Raw genomic sequence first — 20729 nt, forward strand, 5'->3', positions numbered from 1 at the left:
ATGTATTGAATATCCTGAATCATTCTACACCTCTAGAAAGAACATAATGATCTATTGAAGAGCTAGTATGAAACCAGTGGGAAATAGAAAAGGAACTTTTAAGAGCAAGAGGAAATTATGTACAAATACTTTATATTTGAGAATCTTTACAGCTTACATTTCTATTCCATTATTACAACTCGTGAAAAAAATTTGCAAGTAGCATGCAAATTATAAATACAGTCTTCCCACTTCACTAGCCAAATTCCTACTTTCCAGTGTTTTGCAGGAATCTGTTTACAAAGCTGATTAGAAAATTGTTTATAGTTTAAAATATCTCTTTCTCATTTTAGGAGAAGCCAAACGGCCAACCATCAAAATTTAAAATAAATTGAATTGTCACAGTCAATTGTAGTTACTGTTACTAGGTCCACTTCATTTGCTGGTGTTCAAAATATAAAACAAATAATTCATTATCTTCAAATTAATCTGTTCTTAAAATGCTACTTAAAACTTTGGTTGTTTTCCTGTAACAAAAAAGAAAGGATTGATTTAGCAATTAGATTAGTTAAATTCAGTTTTTACAAATTACTTCTCAAAACAAATACTGTGAATCTGCTTAGTGTTTACACATCTAAATGCATGTTACTATAGGAACTATTAAAGTGGAATTGTCAAGAGTTCTTCTGTGTCAGTAAACTTATGTAATTCATTTTTAAATATATTAAAGTGTGTTTCAAACCTGTTGTTCCATTTTTGTGGTACATAGTTTTATGCATGTTATTAATGCATAAAGCAAAAGTAAACAATTCTAATGTATGTTTGTTCTAAATAAAGTGCATGTCAAACATTTATTTACAAAATAAAGTGTCATAAACTAGAAAATGTAAACATAAATGTGACATTTTATATAGTATGAACGTTTATATTCTCACAGACCAAGGATTATGTATCCCTAAAATCTCTGAACAGGTAAGAAAATTCAAGTATAATCACGTACCTTTTTCTTCATTAAATATTACTTTGTGAGTGGTATTATGAAAACATTGCAATTCTTAATTAATTTAAAAAAAACTGGCTAGGGATATCTAAGTGAGTTTACATTATGAAATACTAATATGTTATAACACTATGAAATACTAATGTAACAACATAGAGTTTTTAAAAATTGTAATTAAGGAAATAAATCCTACAAATTTCCAAGGGTTAATATCTCCAAAATGGAGATAGTATTCTGTATCTCACTGATCCATTTTTAGCATTCTGAGTCTCATCTCAACACAATCCTGGTTACCTTTGCCTACATAAAATGTTTATTAAAACTCTTAAGGTAAAATTCTAGCCAAATGTTAAGACAGAGCATAAAGGATATGTCATTTAGTGAGAGCAACATAAGAGATTGATATCATTCTATGCACTCTCATATGTTATTGTATTTAATCTTGAGCACCAGAGGTTATCATTTTTATCTGTAATTGCAAAACTTTGACTTAAGAAAGGTTAACTAACTGACTTGCCCACTTCTGAACTACCAGTACACAAAGTCGTTACAATTAGAACCCAAATCTGAAGCCAAAACCCATGTGCTTTCCCATAAACATCCCACAAGACATATATTTATTGTGTATATTTACCTGGATGGAATTTGATGGGGAGACACAGAAATATAAAGAGCTCAGCATAGCAAAGATAAATTTAAGAAAAATAACAAAGATGACTTGTTTAGCTGTTTTAAAACTAAACAAATTGAATAGAGAAGCCATTAACAGACTATATATTTCTTGAGAGATTTCAGAGAACCATTCTTTCAATAAATATTACTAGAATAACTGGATATACCTATAGAAAATATAAAACTTGATCTCTACCTTGTATGATACAGTAAAATAAATTCCAGGTGGATTACAGAAATTAATTGAAAAACAAAACAGAACTTTTGCAATACTGGATGATATTTTTATGACTTCTCAATAGAAAAATACTTCATAACTAAAATATAACTTCTGGGGCTGGGGATTTAGCTCAGCAGCACAGAACCTGGCTGGCAAGCACAAGGTCGTGAGTTTGATTCCCGGTACCGGATAAAAAACAAAAAAATTTAAAAAATAAAATATAACTTCCACTGTATTTCTTGCATAGAGTAATAATTATTTCACAATAACTAGTTTCACTGCACATTTGGATTTTTGTGGTTTTCTGGATTACTAATATTTTACAATAAGAAAAATTAAGAATCTACAAGTAGAATAAAACATGTTAAAGATAAATAATTGGAATACAATATTACAATACAAAATCCAAAAACTACTTACTAGTGTTTGAAGTACAATGGGATGATCAGGCAGAAAGTCTGGTTTTTTTCTGCAGATGGAAACACTTGAGAGTTTCAACAGGAAATCTCTGCTGTATTTAATTCTCTCTGTAGATATTAAACATTACATATAATGTTATGAAACATACAATTCAGCAAGGTAGGGTGTTGCACTCCTGTAATGCCAGCATTCTAGAAGGCTAAAGGCAGGAGGATCCAAGTTTGAGCTCAGCCTGGGCAATTCAGCAACTTAGTTAGACCCTGTCTCAAAAAATAAAGGGCTGAGGATATAGCTCAGAACAAAGGCCTTGAGTTCAATCAATTAATTAATTAAAGCTCAAGAAACCATGCTGGATCGCATTTTGGCTCACTTTTACTGGAAGTCACTGAAATATCCACTATTTCTCAAATAATTAGTAGAGCACATGCAAAAGAAAAGAAGGAAAAGACTTTAGAAAACATCTACGACCTTTAATTTTCCATTTACATGGAAAGGAAGCACAGGTGTTTAAAGAAAAATGCAAGAAAGCATTGGTTATTTTTTTTTTTTTTTGGTTCCAGGAATCGAACTCATGACCTCACATTTGCCAGGCAGGTGCTGTGCTGCTAAACTATATCCCTGGCCTGCGAAAGAACTGTTTTGATGAAACTGATAATGCAGGACTTTTTTTGACTGATTATTATTCAGGTCTAGTAAAATGATTTTGTATTATAAAGTATAAGAACAGTAACATCTACCGGTCAATTCAGGACTTGCCAAAATGAAACTTTGGTGAGTCTACTACCTAACCTCAGTAAATACTAAAAATTAATATAATCAAAACAATTTCAATTCAAGAACCACTTATTATATATCTACTGTGTGTTGAAGACTATACTACATAAAGGCAAAACAAGATCCAAGCCAGAGCTCCTATATTCAAGTGGAACAATGATTCAGATACAGTACCTGCTGACTTTTCATCAGAAATGACAGCCAAAAAGTATTACAATATTTTTAAAGTATACTGGAGTAATATTTTTGAAAGAAAAGAATTGGTACTGAGGGTATATCTCAGTCGTATATTTGCCTAGCATGCATAAGGCCTTGGATTTTATTCACAGTACTTCCAAAACAAGTAAAAAGTAAAAAATATTAAATGAGAACCCAAAATCCCATATCCAGAGTATAGGGGTGGAAGATCCGGTTAAAATGCACATAAAGATATATACAGATGAAGGGAAGCCGAAAAAAGTAACCACATATAAATGAAAGTGTGACTCTATTTCAACAAAATTTTATTTACAAAAATAGTCATTTGGCTTTCCAGCTGTAGTTTCCTGGCCCTTATATTAAATATTATAGTAAAGGTTACAAACTGACAGAGTGGATTTAAAAGGAGGACTTTTATTATATGATGTTCACTAGGGATATACATTAACTATAAAGACACAGGTTGAAAGTCAATGTATGTAAAAAGATGTACTGTGCAAAGAAGTAATAATAAGGTTGTAGTGACTATCTTATTTTCAGACAGAGGAAACTATCAATGTTCTGGGTCCAATAACCAAGTTTTGAAATATGGAAAGCAAAATTTAACAGAAATAAAAAGGGAACTAGACATTTCCACAATAAACAGCATGTAATGTAAAAACCTCTTATTCAGCTGTTGGTAGAATTAGACACAAAAAAGTAAAAAGATAAATTTGCACAGTATTAGCAACCACTTTGATTTACCTAACATTTACAGAAGCTATATTGAAAACTGAAAAATGCATTGTTCTTTTCAAGTACTGTACAGTCAATAGATTAGACTATAAAACAAGCCTCAATAAATTTAAGAAGTTTAAAATAACACAGATTGTATTCTCTGACAAAATTAAATTAGAAATCCATGATAAAAATTTTAAAAGTATATTGGAAATTTCAAAAATTCTGTAAGATAAAATAATCAGTAAATTAAAAAATATTTCAAACTGTATGACAGTCAAATACAATGTGTTAAAATTTATGGATTACAGCTAATACCCAGCTTCTTCAAGGGAAACAAATTCTTATTGTAAGAGTCATAGTCCATTTGTGTTGTTATAACTGAATACCTGATATTGGGGAGAATAGAAAGAAAACAGGTTTTTTGGGTCAATAATTCTGGTGGCTGGAAAGTCTAATAGCATAGCACCTGGCAAAGGCTCCCTGGCTGCACCATAACATGGCAGGTGGCATCACATGGCAGGAAATCAGCATGAGAAGGTCTCAGGGGAATTTCCAGGCTCACTTTAACCACCTTTCTTCTTAACTTCTAATCTAGTACCCATGAATTAGAACTCTAAAGGGACAGCAGTAATCCGTTTTTAAAGACCTAGTCACCTTTTTTAAAGGCCACGTCACTTCAGATAGCATTATCCTGGTGAATTAAGCCTGAACATGAGTTTTGAGAGGGACAAAGCACTTTGGGGCCACTTGTTAGGCTATAAAACAAACTAAATACATTTAAAAAGATTAAAATCATATAAAAAGTATCCTCTAAGACTACAATGGAATGAAACCTGAGGTCAACAGTAGAAAATTAGAAAATTCACAAGTATGTTGAAATTATTCTACTGTTAAATAATCAATAGAACAAAAAATAACAGAGGACTCAGAAAACATTTGAGACAAATGAAAACAAAGTCACAATATACTAAAACTTATGGGATGCGGTAAAAATGGTGCCCAGAGTATTTCATAGCTACACAAGCTAACATTTAAAAAGAAGAAACTAGCCTGTAATTCCAGCACTCTGGGAGGCTGAGACAGGAGGATCACAAGTTTGAGCCAAACCTGGGAAATTTAGTGATTAGCAACACTCTCTCTCAAAATAAAAAATAAAGGCTGGGAATGTAACCCAGCGTGAAGGTCCTAGGTTCAATCTCTGGAACTGCAACTGCAAGGAGGGGAGGGGGCATGTCAAGTCAAATATCTAACCCTACACAATAAAGAAATAGAAAAAAAAGCAAACTACTCAAAAGCTAAAGGAACGGGTGAACTAATAAAGATCAGATTGGCGATAAATAAACTAGATACTATAAAAATAATAAAACCAAAAATTTGCTATTTGAAAAGATAAAAATTGTCCAACCATTACCTTGCCTGAAAAAAAAGAGAAATGACTCAATTTCTAAAAACATGAACAATGATATTCTATCCTGCAATTCTGTTGAAATAACTCATTGGCTGTAAATAAATAACCTTATCTTGTTCTTAATGTTAGAAAAAAAGCATCAGTCCTTTCCCAGAAGAATTAAAAGCATCATACCACAGCGATATATGTGCATCCATGTTTATAGCAGCACAATTTGTAATAGCTAAATCTTGGAAACAACCCAAATGCCTATCCACTGAGGAATGGATAAAAAAGATGTGGCATTTTTATACAATGGAATATTACTCAGCCACTAAACAAAGATAAACTTGAGGCTTTTGTAGGTAAATGGATGCAACTAGAGACCATACTCATAAATGAAATAAATTGGACCCACATGTGTAAACATATTGTCTCCCTGATGTAGGAACCTAAAAGAATAAGTAGAACTCAAAATGTACAATAGATGATAAGAAAGGGAAAGAAATTGCTCAAAGGAAGGAATGACTGGGATGAGGGAAAGAAGAAAAAAGAAAGAAAGCAGGCAAAATATAAATATATATATATGAATAGCTGTGATAACTGTATTGCTGATGTCTGATGGTATATTGAAAGGAACAGTTAATGCTTAAAATTTTTTATGTTCTGACCAATTTTGCATGCTTATATCTGGTAATCTGAGCAACTGATTTGAAGGTAACAATATGCAATGGAACTACCATGGCGAATTCCTACCATCTTGTCTAGTGAAACTCTGTATTATCTCTAATGTTTTATCTAATAATTATTTTCTTATTCTCTTTAATGGTTTGAACAATCTTCCATTCTTACATCTGGTAATCTGAGCAATGTAGTTGAGGATAGCAATATGTAATATAACATCCACTGTTAATTCATATTATTTTGTCTTGAAACCCTGTTTCACTTTAAATGTTCTTGCTTTGGTTTGTTTATGTTTGTGATGCTGGTATGCTGCTATTGTTCTTTTTTTTTCTCATTTACTACTCTTTTTAAAATAAAATTTAAAAAACATTTTAAAAAAAGCATTCAGTCTTTCATCGTCACTCATGATATTAGTGGTTCATAGATAACCTTTATCATAACAAAGAAGTTTTCTATTACTTATCAACCACTGCTTCTCACTTGTTAAGATATTTTATCAGGAAAGGGTATTAGATTTTGTCAAATGCTTTTTTTCTGCATTAATTGAGATGATCATGTGTTTTTTTGATCCCCATTCTGTTAATATGGGTTATTATTGATTTGCCTACTTCACAAAACTGAACCAGTATATCAGCTCAGAATTTTACATGATATATAAAATACAGAAATTAATTTCCACTTTAAGCTATTGTTATTCTATTCTATCCTTTAGAGTTGTCAAATTGATAGACTGACAGATATGAACAGAAATAAACCTAAAAATATAATAGAATTTATTTTATACATAGGTATATAACTAAGCAAAAAAATAATATTAATTTCAGATAGATAATAATATATTCTATGATGAAGTTTGGGAATTATGGTGAAATTTTACCTTTTTTAACTGGAGACTGATGTTGCTGCTCTTCATTAAGACCTTGAGAAAAGGCTTGCTTTCCATTCACCTTACACTGTTGAGCAAGAAATAAATGTATTTTTAAATTCAGGCTTAATAATTTCATATAACCTGTTTTTATCACCCAGAAATATTTTCCTAATAATTAAAATATTACTCAAGGAATAACTGGGACCAAAGGATATGTAAACATTATGTCTGATTATTAAAAATATGTGAAATATATTCAAATGTATCTATAACAATTTTTTGCTTTGATTGAAATTATTTTTGAGAGAGAACACAGGACCAAAGATAATTTTATCACCCTAAAGATAGCTAACTACAAATAATTTCAAAGTTCAAAGTTTCTATTCATAAAAATCTGCAAAAATACTACAAAATTTAGTTTTTTGATCTCATACAAAGTAGAACTTGATGTCAGTTTATAACTGACATGGACTATTTCCACCAACACCTTTGAAACAGGAAAAATAAAAACTAGTTCATCCAATGAGGCAAAATAAAATCAGAAACACTGGCCTAAAGAGAGAGAAAGCTTTATCCAGAGTTTTCTGGTTGTACCTGAAGAACCATCTTTATTGTGAGATTTGCTAAAATAATTGGATGACATTTTAAAAATCACTTTAACTAATTCCAATTCTTCTGATTCCAAATTTATGCAGAAAATTGTTATTACAATTTAGCATACCATAAATCTCCCTACAGAGAGAAAATATACCAGTTATAAAAATAAGAGATTCTAAAAGATAAAATAGTAAGATTGTTTATGAAATAAATATTTTCTGGTTTTATATTTAGGTATCACAAATTGGATCAATATAATATACCATTAAGAGATTACCTCATTTTGTACTATGAAAAATCAGTTTGCAAACAGTTCCTGACTATGGTAGTTCATTAAGGTTTATTTCTTTAGAGACATCTACCCTGAAAATATGAACATCTCTACTCCACAAATCACTCTATTAGCATGTTATGAACCATTTCTTAAATTTCTGCAAATTCTACCAAACAAACACTGCCTAAATGCAGAAAGACTAACCCTAAGACATAATAAAACTAAGGAGATAATTCTCCACTACTGAGATACCAAAATAAGCCATCAAAAAATCAATTCACTAATCAATAAATGTAATGCATCACATAAACAGAAAGCAAAGACAAAAATCACATGCTCAACTCAATACATGTAAGAAAGGCCTTTGACAAAGTCCAACATCCATTCATGAGAAAGACCCTGAAGAAAACAGGTATAGAAGGACTTTACCTGAACCCACTGAAAGTCATTTATGACAGACTTACTGCCAATATCATATTTTTGGGAAAGAACTGAAAGCTCTTCCTTTAAATCAGGAACAAGACATGGATGTCCACTATCACTATTCCTGTTTGATAAAGTATTCAAAACTTTAGCCAGAGCAATTAGGCAAAAGAAAGAATTCAAAGGGATATTTATAAAAAGGAAGAACTCAAACTATGGCTATTTGCAGATGGCATGATTCTTTACATAGAAAAGGCAAAAAAAAATCCATCAAAACACTCCTACAACTAATAAATGAATTTAGCCATTTAGCAGGATTCAAAATCAACCCATAAAATCAAGTGTTTCTGTACACCAAGTAATGAATCCACCCAGAAAGAAATTAGGAAAACAATACTTTTCTCAATACCTTTCAGAAAAATTAAATACTTAGGAATTAACCTCACCAAGGAAGTGAAAGACCTCTATAAGGAAAACTGAAGTACTCCTTTAAAAGACAAACAGGACACCCAAAAATGGAAAGATATGCCCTGTTCATGGATAGGCAGAACCAATATTGTCAAAATGGCCCTACTACCAAAACTGATATGTAGATTTAACACCATCTCAAACAAAATACCAACAGTACTCACAGAACTAGGGAAAATAAATCCTAAAATTTATATGGAACCAAAAAAGACCCAGAATAACAAAAGTAATCCTGAGCAACTAGAAAAAAGCAGGAGGCATCAAAATTAGATTTCAAGTTATATTACAAACTGGAGACAAAAACACCACAGTACTGGCGTAAAAACAAGAGTGTGGATCAATGGAACAGAATAAAGGAAGCAGAAACAACCCCAGGCACGTGCACTTTTTCAGTGTTTGACAAAGCTGCCAAAAACATGCACTGGGGGGAAAGTTAGCCTCATAAACAAATGTGCTGGGAAAGCTGGTTATAAACATTTAGAAGACTGAATCTAAACACATATCTTTTACCATGTACCTGGATACTGAAATAGAAACAATCTGCTGGAAGATAAAATAGGTAAAACTGTTGAACATATAGGCACATATAAAGGCTTTCTGAGCAGAACCCCAGTTTCACAAGAAATAACATCAAGAATGAACAAGTGAGATTACATCATATTTAAAAGCTTCTGCATGACAAAGGAAACACTTAGAGAATTGAAAGAAATTTTTGCAACTTCTTCTCAGACAAAGGACTAATATGTAAAACATATAGAGAACTCAAAAAAATTAGATCCTCCAAAATAAAAGACCCAATCAAAAATGGGCAATTGAAATGAATATTTATCAAATGGAGTACAAATGGCCAAGAAATAGATGAAAAAATGTTCAACTTGATTAATCATGAAAGAAATGCAAATTAAAACAACACTGAGATCCCATCTTATTCCAGAACGAATGGCTATTACCAAGAAATCAAACAACAACAAATATTGGCAAGGCTATTGAGGGAAAAGGAACCCTTCTACATTGTGGGTGGGAACATAAAACAGTACAACTACTATGTAAATCAGTATGGAGACACCTCAAAAAAATAATGAAATTCTACATGACCTACCCATTCACCTTGTAAGTATCTTTTGAAAAGATATTTAAGAGTTAAAGAGTTAACAAGTTAAAGACACCATATTGTAATGCTACATGCACACTTGTGTTTACAGCAGCAAAAGTCATAATAGCTAAATCTTGGCATGTAAGTCCATCCACAGATAAATGGATAAAGAAAATGTGGCAGTTTCACACAATAAAGTACTACCTTCACTATAAAGAAGAGCATATATGAACAATTTCTTGGAAAATGGATTCATCTTAAAGCCATACTGTCAAGTGAAATAAATCAGACACAAAAGCATAAATATCCCGTGGCTTCTTATCTTATATGAGAAATCCAAAGTATACAGAGCAAAACTGAAGACAGACAATATGAAATGAGAAGACAGCTGCAAATGAGAAGGAAAACAAGAAATGGAGAGATGGGGCAGCAGGGGAATTCCTAAAAAATAGTATGTGTTATGTACATGTTCCAAACCCCCATGATTAATGTAGTCAATATATACTCATAAAAATTTTTAAAAATCAACTATTCTGGTTTTTTAATTTTTAAAAAATATTAAAAATTAGGAAATGTTAAAATTAGGAATTATGGAAATTAGGAAATGTTAAAGATATTAGTTTTCTAAAACTGTTCTTATTAGTTTAATTAACTATAATAAACATTTTAAGAATGCAAAAATCTTATATCCTAAAATGTTAGTATTGCACTAACTTTGTAGCCGCTACTTAAATGCAAATCCTAAAATCAAGCTTAAAGGTGAAACTCTACTTTTTATATTTGCACATCTTAAAAATTCAAAACACTGATTTTTTCAAATTTTTCATAGCATGTAAAAAAGTACACTTATAAAAGCTTTATAAAATAATTACATGTTATTTCATTTCTTTATTATAATCATAAGACAACGGCAGGTATGACTGCCATGCTATGAGCAGTGAAAGTAAAGACATGAAAGGTTTGGTGAACAACCCAAAATACACAGTTAAGAGATAATTAAGCTAGTCTTTTTTTTCAAGATTTTTGTTTGGTTTTAAAAGTACTAACCAAACAAGCAATAAAAAGGGGAACGAGGCATGCTACTGTTTGAAAAAATAATACACAGGAACAAATAAATAACACTGAGTCAAGAGACAGACCTAAGCCAACTTCAGATATAAGTACTAGACACATATCCTGAAACAACTATTCACATAATTTGATACAGAAAGTAGATAAAGACAAATCATGTTTCTTCTTCCTAGCTTCCCAGGAATATCACATTTCTTACTACTTAATTTAAATTTGAAGAATGTGATTTGTTCTTATCAATGATTTCTGTTAGCAGTACTGTATTTCATTTCCAGGCCTGCCCCTTAAACCATTTGAAAGATTATTTATTAGCTCAGGTTTTCTCAGATTTTTATGGTTGGAAAAAGATAACTGAGATTCTAGAGCCAAATATGAATGTAGACTACAATCCTGAGTTCCCTATCAGAAAGAACTCTTGAGGATAGCTGCCTTAGGTGCAATGAAAACTTGTATTGAATATAAATAACCCTTTATGTATTAAGGCATTAAGAATTTAGGATTGCTAATTACATGTGATATGGCTATCTTAACTAATATGGGAAATGTCAAATGGGATTGTTCTGTATTAAAACCCTCAAATAAGTTAGATTATCTTAGTGTATAGGCAGTGGGAAATATGGAAACTGATATCTGATGCTAGAATCATGGAGATCACATTGTATCTTATAAAAACGTTCTGTAAAACTGTCACCTTATTTAACAGTGGAGACTCATAAAGTGAGTTAAGTTTTTGAAACCCAGGGTTACCATGTGGAGAAGATTCTACATTTAAAGGTTTAAAATTCATAGTGCTAATGGAGATTGTTGGGCAAGAAGGACCAAAGCATTTTATTCTAATAAAAACTGCTTGCTTCTATAATTTCTGTTCTCTTGATTCTTAAAAAGTTGCCATATGGGTAGCAGGCACCTTGCTGAACACATTCATTTAGCAAACACTTAATACCTATGACGTAAGAAGCACTATGCTTTGTACTGGAAATAAAAAGATAAACACAACATTACAGCATCTGTTGCTGGAGGCACAGACTCACAAAGAAAATGACTCTCACATATCACATTCCTAGGAAAAAAAATATTTTCTAAGCATATAAGGACAATAATTAGAACACAGAATAAATATATTTTAAAGGCATATAAATAAAGATGCAACACAAAGATACAAAGGCAAATGATATGAATTCACAATTCACAAGACATGTTTACATTGTCAAATTACACATGAAGGTTGTTCTATTTTACAAGCAACAGAAAATTAAAAATTAAAATCAACCAAAAGATGAACCCTTGAACAAGTTAAAATTTTAAAGTGAAACAGTAATAAAATAAGGATATGGAAAATTTAGGGCCCTTATGTGCACTGCACATACAAATCACTGTGGGGAGTAATTTGGTTTGAACATATAAACAATTTTCACATAAAAATTTGACTTCAGTTTTATACCAGAGAAGCTCTCAAACTTGTATAAAATTGAAGCATGTAGATAGTATAAAATGAAACATGTAGATAGTCATTGTAGCATTTGTTATAAATAGAAATGTCAACAGATAATATAAACATCAACAGATAATATAAACAAATGGGGTATATTCACATATATTAAAATATTTTCTGTATCAGCATATATAGAACTAGTGTATTCATTGTAAAGTTGACTTGTATTCCATTTATGGATACACTAATAATTGTACATGTAGCACAGCTTAATTCTGAAAGTATCTGAATGAGAATAGTTCCTTTTGTCAGAAGAAACTGGTGACTAGGGAATAGAAACTGAAGGGAAACTTTTCACTATATATCATTTTGTATATTTTGAATTTCATACTTTGTAACTATTGTAGTTAATTTAAAAATTAAGATACCTAATATAACCTTAAAGTGAAAGAAAAATGATGAAGCCAAATATGTACACAATATTATTTATTTAAAATTATAAAACAACAATTTTATTTATCATAGCAAAAGTCCATATATATTAATTTATTTTAAAAACTGAGGATAGTTATCTCTGGGAAAAGTAGGAAGAAAATGGACAGTAGAGAGAGAGAGATACAAGGGGTTTTTAATTAAATTTTTCAAAACAAATATAGTAAAATGTTCAGATTTGAAAATGCTGGATGACAGATGCATGGGTATTATATTATCTTTGAAATATGTTTGAAAAATATAACTTCTCAGACAATATATAAAGCAGCATAGCATCTAGTTCACAACAACACCTAACAAAAGTTATTTTCTATAATGTTTTATCTGTAATTTTTTTTTCTTTCTTTGTTGCTGGAGATTGAACCCGGGCTTCATGAATGCAAAGCATGCACCCTACCACTGTTACCCTCCCAGGTCCATTTGATTATAAGTTTTAAGACTTACTCTGCTAATTCCACTTTGTAAGCACTGGGTGTTGCATGGATATTCACTTTGAAAATTGAAAGGCAACACTGCTCCTGTTAAGAGAGGGAAAAATCTATTTTAAATATTCATGATGTTAAAAAATGTTATAACATCACTTAGAAAGTTTAAGTGTATAGAATATATTTGGTATTATTTTGAAATAATTTCTAACACTTCATCTACACAACAAATATTCATTTAACCCTATGCAATGTGAGCCTCTGTATTCAGGGATGGGTATTAAAGCATGCAAAGAGTTCAGACACAAAAAGAGTTCATAGTCTAAAAGTTCATAAACATTATAATGTAATTTCACATAATGTATGCTATCAGAGAACATAGCATGGGACAGGAGAGTTAGTTTTAAGATATCAGGAAGACTTCCTAAAAGGAAGTAACTCAATCTGAGTCTTCAAGTAGAAGATTCTTGAGAACTTAGTTGTTCAGAGTGTCGAAATGTGCTGAGAAAGGGCAAAATTAATTTGATTTATTAAATTTTTCTAATAAATTTACTTTGCTGTCTAAACCTTAAGATAATTATAGTTAAATGAGAGCCTAGGACCACTCCATATCCCCACCCATTCATCTATATAAAAGTTTTAAGGGAGGGGATCTCTGAAAACCTGAATCTGGTGAGATGGAGGGAGGTAGGGGTACTGGCATAAAGCTTTTTATAGAAAGGAACTGCTGCCAATTACTTTACATCCTTTTAGGGTAAAATTAGAGAGCTGACACTATACAACTTGACACTGTACAACTGGACTCTGTACAATGCCGATTTCATGCACCAAAATGACATGAGATTAGCATTGCTAACCTATGGTCTAAAAGTACCCATTTAGACCATTCCAAGTTACAGCTATCTTGAAAGGCACCATTACCAAAGTGGTGACAATCTTCTTTTACAGGAATCAAGGATGAGAGAACAAACAGGAGAAAGAAACTGATACCATTCCTATCTTTTTTGATTCATTTCTCTATCAATAAAAGGGCTACATTTTCCTTTATCTAAGTATCTAAGTCAGTTAATTCAACTGAATACAAGGACTAAAGAAAATGTAAACAGGTTATGTGTATGTCACCTAAGTTAGAATGCAGAAGTTATTCTGACAAGTACTGAATAGAATAAAAAAGTTAATATCCTAATTTAGGAGTTAAATATCAAGTATTTCAAGAATTCGTCCAATAAAAATAAAAATAATCTGTCCAGGAAAATAGTTTTATAGACAAAAGAACATTTAAGTTTAGATTTGGGGTTTTTATTTAGATTTTCTGAAATTAGGTATATTCCAGGTCAAGCATATCCCTAACCTGTAGAAATATAGCAAGAACACTGTAAATTCTGTGTTAATTTTTTGAGAATTTGTTTTTGGTTTTGTTTTACACATAGGTATCTTTTCAAGGTTAATTCTCCAGCATAACTGCTATGCACTGATCATAACCAAATGACACAACTTACACTGGCATTATCACTCTAATTAGATGCCAGCTGACTTTGAAAAATGAGATAAATAACTACACAGTTACTTTCAGCCAAGGACCATATTTCCTACCCTTGTCAGTCTGGTAGACTTTGGAATGTAAGATTATTAAAAATATTTTTCTTTTGGTAATAATTTGCAAATTCCTCGAACAGAAAAGATCATTAATTTCTATTATTTTTTAAATATTCACTTCAAACAATTACTTTATATATTATTTACCCTTTCAATGCTACTTCACCATTAACAAATTAATATTTAAAGAACTTTATACTGTATTACTCACCTGAGGAAGAAGTCAGATGATGAACAGGTCTTGCTGGTTGAAGCGATTTACCAATTAATTTTTTGGTTTCCATTGTCACAAAGACCTTGAGGTTCCATACTTCAAGAGGAAAAAACGCATTTTTATTTTTTGGACAAGATGTTTTGCCTATATATAATAACCACATTACTCATTTGAAGATATCTGTTTCATAAGTTGGAAAACACAAACACAGCAAAGTATTTAAAATAATATATAATAATCTCAGACCTCTTTAGTGCATTTGTCACATTCCTTCTTTAAGGACATTTTCCTCTGTTAATTTCCCTCACTCTACTCTTTTGGCTTATTTCCTATTTGTAGGCTCATTTGCCTTTTCTAAGCTCCTTAACTGATTTTCCTGCTCTTTAATTAAATGTAGAGATTTAATTGTTTTTCTTTAGCCCTCTTAGCTAATCTCACCTATTCTTATGATTGCACTGACCTATGTATGCAAATATGATTTAATTATGCTTCCAGCATCTACATCTCTTAAACTCCTGTTTCATTTTTCTGATTGTCTAATCCTGTTTCAGTTTCTTATCTCATGCACTTCAAATTAAACTTATCCAAAATCAAATTAATTACTTTGACCCCCTCAAAGATGTCCCTCCTCCTTAAAGTCATCACCAACTCCTTTAGACTACCCTTAAAGACACCTTCAATTTGATGGTGTGAATTACACCACCCATCCCATAATTTGTCTCTAATTCCTGCTCATTCTTTCAAAACATATCTCATATGTATTATCTTCATTGCTACCAATACTCTCTTAATTCCACAGTGTTTCAGAATTCATTTCTCTGATCACCTTTTAAATAAGTTTAAGTGCTGTCCTCTAAATTGTTTTGTTTTCCACACTAGACAAAAAGGTGACTATTTTAAAAGTGAAAAACGTATTAATCCTGTGTCATCTGTAACTAATACAGCATTGGTATAGAGTCCAAAATAGGCATAAAACAAGAATTCCCTGAACAAATGAATGTACATAGTATATTTTCAAAGTATGATCATTTATACATATTCTTGGTTTTAAAAGCTTTCTAAGAATTTATTAATATTATCTCTGATTATTAATAAAGAAAAGAGAAAATGTCCATGGTATGCATAGTAAACCAATTAGTAACATTATATTATTCAGAACTTCATAAATTAGGCACTACTAATATTTAAAGCTCTGGTTTCATGTCAGCCTACCTGCGTTCATTTTAGGCTCCACTACCTAATTATGAGGACAACAATATCTAATTATGGATAGCAATAGATTCTACCTCCTAGAGTTGGTGAGAAGACTAAATAATATAACTCACAAAGAGTTCCTCAATGCAACATCTGGTACATAATTAGAGTGCAATCAATGTTAGTTAATAATTAGTGCCCTCATTTTACACATAAAGCTTAGAGAAATAAGGTAATTTGCCCAGGGACAAGTCTTGGAAGTGATGACTATGCTCATACCCAGACTGCTTCACAGTACTTCACAATCTAGCTAGCCCTAACCTCTTTCCATCTCAGACATATGTTCTCATTAAGTAACTTTTTAATATGCTCACAAAAGAACCCTGAAACCTCTACTAATATGGTACTTACTGCACAAGCTTCAGTTACCTCTTAATCAAGTATTACAGTTGTATTATTCAAGTATGTCTCCATTGTGTAGAATAGTGTTTAGTACACAGTAGATGTTCAATAAATTGTTGAGTCAATCTTATTTTGTTTTACCATATGTGTAGGCATTCAAGTGTTCAAGCTCAAGCTCTTGGTATTTCTTTTAAAAAAAATATCGTTATGCCTCAATAGGCAACATTAAATAAAATTTGTGTGAAGTTCTCTATTTCCTAATAAACAGTTAATAGTAACATAAAAATAATTCCTCTATACCTTCCTCCTCCACTAGTCCCTACTGTAGTCTGTTTATCAGTGTTTCTAAAATGTGTCACAGTAAATATATTACATGGCTATTTGATTAGACTATAAGTTAACAGAGGGCACAAAAACTAGACCTACTTATCTTTGGATCCTATTACTTGCAATATAATTAATTTAACTATGCAACCTCTATAAATTTAAATACCTCCTCATTTTATCTTCTGACATCTGCTGGAACACAGGCTTTCTTAATTGTTATGTCCTTCAGTATAAGTCAACGCTAAAACTCCACTAGGCTTTGTACTTGTTCATCCAAAAATAATTGTAAGAATATTATTATAAGTGAATCATAAGTCTAAATGATTTTTTCCTCAAGTATAAGATAGAATTGGCAACTCTCCCTTTCAGTTCCAAGAAATGTTTTATTTAAAAATATCTTTAGAAATGTATGAATGTTAAAATCCTAAACTTATAAACAACCTCAAAGTTGATAATGACGACTATGCCCAAAGTCATTTTTTTCCAAAACTTAAAGATAAGCCAGGCAATATTCCAAGTCAGTATTTGCCTCACTTTGTAATATGTCTTGTTAACTAATAGCACAAAATGGTGATTAATAACTTTCTAAACAAAACTAATGCTCTATGTACTTGCTGGCTATACAACTTTTTGATGTAATAGGAAGCAAAAAAGTTGTAAGTAGCAAAAATATACCTCAAATACTTATAGAATATTTTCTATGTGGAAGAAGATAATTTTAAAAGTACCAGACACTGATCTTATATATTGGTACATTTAATAAATTTTCTAGCCATTCCACTGAGGACCCTAGTACTAGTGTGCAGTAACTTTCCATCCTATTACCCATATGAAACTAGTGAATCAGAATACAAAAGAAGAGAATACTTTGGCACACGCTTCCTCGCTTTTCATTGCTCAGCTGAAATTGAGTAGCAGGTTATAAAGTCTTTTCCAGCTGCTGAGCAGGCAAATTCAGAGTATTCAAACTAGGGATTTTCAAACATTGGGGAGTTACAGAGCTCTATTACATGATTTTGCAAAACAATTAAACAAAAAATTAAAGCTCTTTTAGTGCCACCTACTTTTCAGTTTATTGTAGGAAAGAAACAGCTAGGACTCCCCCATAAATAAATCCACTTCAGTAAAGAAAATTAGAAAGGTGGTGTCATAAAATACTATCTAGTGTTTAAAAAAAAGTGAACTATGCCTGCATAGTTCACTGACAATATAGGAAATGAGTTCGAGATTACAATGCATACTACATACTACAATTATGTTATTAATGGAAAAAGTTAAGTAATTACTAGACAATTATTGTGAACTGGTTTATTGGATTAAAATCTAGACAGGGCTCCACAAAGTAGACCCTTACTCTCAGTTTAGTTAAAAATAATAATAAAGGCTTACTTGAACTACAAAACCAATATAGAAAATAACTTGTCTTAAACTGCAATGTTCTCTTTAACCACAGAGCTCAACAAGTTTCCCTTGATATTACTGGTGCTACCTAAATATTTATCACAACTGTTAGAAAGATTGCAAAAGAAACAGAATCCCACAAGTAACTGGTAGCAAGTAGCCGACCTATCATAAAGCTGTCTTTTAAAATGTAAATATATAGTTTTATGGCATAAATGTTTCTTAAAGAATATTTTGTCCAACCTCTCAAAAGTAACACATGTGGAGAAATGGTTGCAGAGTAAAGTGGGTCTTATATTAAACAAATCTTAAAAGGCCAAGGTGTATAAACAGAATATTAAAAAAAAATTTAATATTGATTAGGAATGTTAGTCAAGAAACTTAAACTGTATTTGATGTTCCACATCTGGAAAAGCCAACAGTATTTTAGGTTCCCTTTCTGTATTTTAAAAAAGTGACAACCATCAATAATGAAATTACCAATTAAAATTTTCCAAAGCACAGTGAGGTAATAAACACACAGCTGACCACCTTGGACACACTCTTACTTTCCAGCATATATTTCTTAAATCAAAATGCCATTTAAGATCCTACATGCTAACTAAACACCCTACATATATTATGTCATTTAACTTTCTTATGTTTTAAGATTTTTAAATCGGATTTTATTGGTACATTTTAGGTATACATAATGATTACATGCATCACAGAGAACTTGTACTTGTACATGACATAACTTTTTTTCCCCATTCCCATAACCTCCCTTCAACCCCTCCTCCCCTCCCCACTTACAAAAGCTTTGTTTCCCTGTTTTCCTTCTTTTCTAATCTTTTTAAACTTTTCTTCCTTTGTCTTCTTCCCCTTTCTTTGTTCCCCTCCCTATTTGAACATTTTCTTCCTACTTCCCAATACTTATTATACATTTTGGTCGTTATTTACACTTTTGGTTTCTCACACCAGAGAAACAATGTGGTATTTACACATGTGTGTCCTATGTATGTCACTTACCTTTCAGCCATACGTTAACTGTTGGAGAAAATTATTCGTTGGACTTTACAATGAAAAACCTAAGGTTCACAAAAATGGGAGACAAACTTAAATCTACACAGCTAAATTAATGCCTGGTGAGGATCTGATTACAAAGTTTATGCCTTTGCTCTGAAATTACCTGTTTGGTATGTAAGACATCAGACTATCCAGTATTCCAAATAGGCATTACACGTATGGATTAAAAAAATATATATGAGAAGGCACATCTATGGATGAAGCCTTGTTAGATAATTTTATATACGAATACTTCCCATTTCCTCAATTTACAATTTTTCTTAGATTATTAAAATATAGAATTATGTTTTCCTCATCCTACAGATAGGATATATTGCCATAAATAGGTCATAACATAAGAAATATACCATGTGCTGTTTTTAAACGCTGGATCCTCTGTTTAAAATCGCCAGTTTAAATTCTAGACTTCTCAGGCTTGCGGGTATAGCACAGTGGTGGAGCTTTTGGCTAGGCTGCCCAAGGCCCCGGGTTTGATCCCCAGCACCACCAGGTAGGTAAAATAAATAAATCATTCTAAACTTCTTTGGCAAGTGCTGACAGTTCCGGTGCAATTAAAAAATAAGATTATTTTAATTCACCTTGTGTAATTTCCTTACAAGGACTCGATTAGATTTAATCTCAATTTCCAACCTCAAAACATTACATTTACAAAGGTTAGATGAAAAGTAAACAAAAAAAGTAACAAAAGAAACAAAAGTAACCAAAGTAACCAAAGAAACCCAGACCGAAAGGTGCCGCAGTTGTGACTTGGGAGGTAGAGTCATTCCACAGATCTGGTGCACTAGTAGGACATTTTTTTAAAATATCAAAAGCTCCAAGTTCGGTCGCACTCCCTGCCATCTTTTCACTACCCCAATCCACAGAGAAAAGTTTTCTCAAGCACCTGTCCACACAGGTAGACTGACTGAACGGCTGGGATGGGTCCGTCCGGGCAACAGGTGTCTGGCTCCGCGAACCTGTCCCGCCGCTCGCCAGAACATCTTTCACCGCAGGACCAGGACACAAAACCCCGGGAAGCCAGCCCGCCGCCGGCCCCGGGCCCGGACAGGGGCGACGCCGGTGCCCTCGCCCGCCCGCCGCTTGCGACCCCTCGGCCCCTCGCCCCAGCCCGGCTACGCCCTCCCCGGCGCCCCGGACACGGCCCGCCCCGCCCCTCAGCTCTTCTCACGCTCCCCGCGCCCAGCGCCTCCTCTAGCTCGTCCTCCCCGCCGCCTACCGCCTCAAGGTCCGACAGCGCTTCAGGGCGACAGCGTCCCGGCGCTCAGCCCAGACGCAGCGGCCGCGCGCCCCGAGCCGGACGAGGAACGACGGCGGCGCGCGGGCTCCGGGGGCG

General features: G+C 32.5%; 1 protein-coding gene across 2 annotated transcripts; it reads right to left on the reverse strand.

The window, feature by feature from the left end:
• Positions 1 to 115: 115 nt before the first annotated feature.
• LOC102012962 (chromosome unknown open reading frame, human C8orf88) lies at positions 116 to 20729 on the reverse strand. Of its 2 annotated transcripts, XM_013512853.1 has the most exons (7): positions 20613 to 20729; positions 19340 to 19398; positions 15005 to 15103; positions 13217 to 13290; positions 6932 to 7007; positions 2292 to 2398; positions 116 to 506 (listed from the first exon to the last, which is right to left on the reverse strand). In XM_013512853.1, exons 3-7 carry the CDS (start codon positions 15075 to 15077, stop codon positions 483 to 485), a joined length of 354 nt encoding a protein of 117 aa, XP_013368307.1. In that variant the 5' UTR covers positions 15078 to 15103; positions 19340 to 19398; positions 20613 to 20729; the 3' UTR covers positions 116 to 482. The 2 variants fall into 2 exon arrangements, with proteins under 2 accessions (XP_013368307.1, XP_005381824.1); XM_005381767.2 differs by lacking the exon at positions 19340 to 19398.

This window comes from Chinchilla lanigera, unplaced genomic scaffold, assembly GCF_000276665.1.
Source record: "Chinchilla lanigera isolate Chin_1 unplaced genomic scaffold, ChiLan1.0 scaffold00016, whole genome shotgun sequence".
Taxonomy (NCBI): domain Eukaryota; kingdom Metazoa; phylum Chordata; class Mammalia; order Rodentia; family Chinchillidae; genus Chinchilla; species Chinchilla lanigera.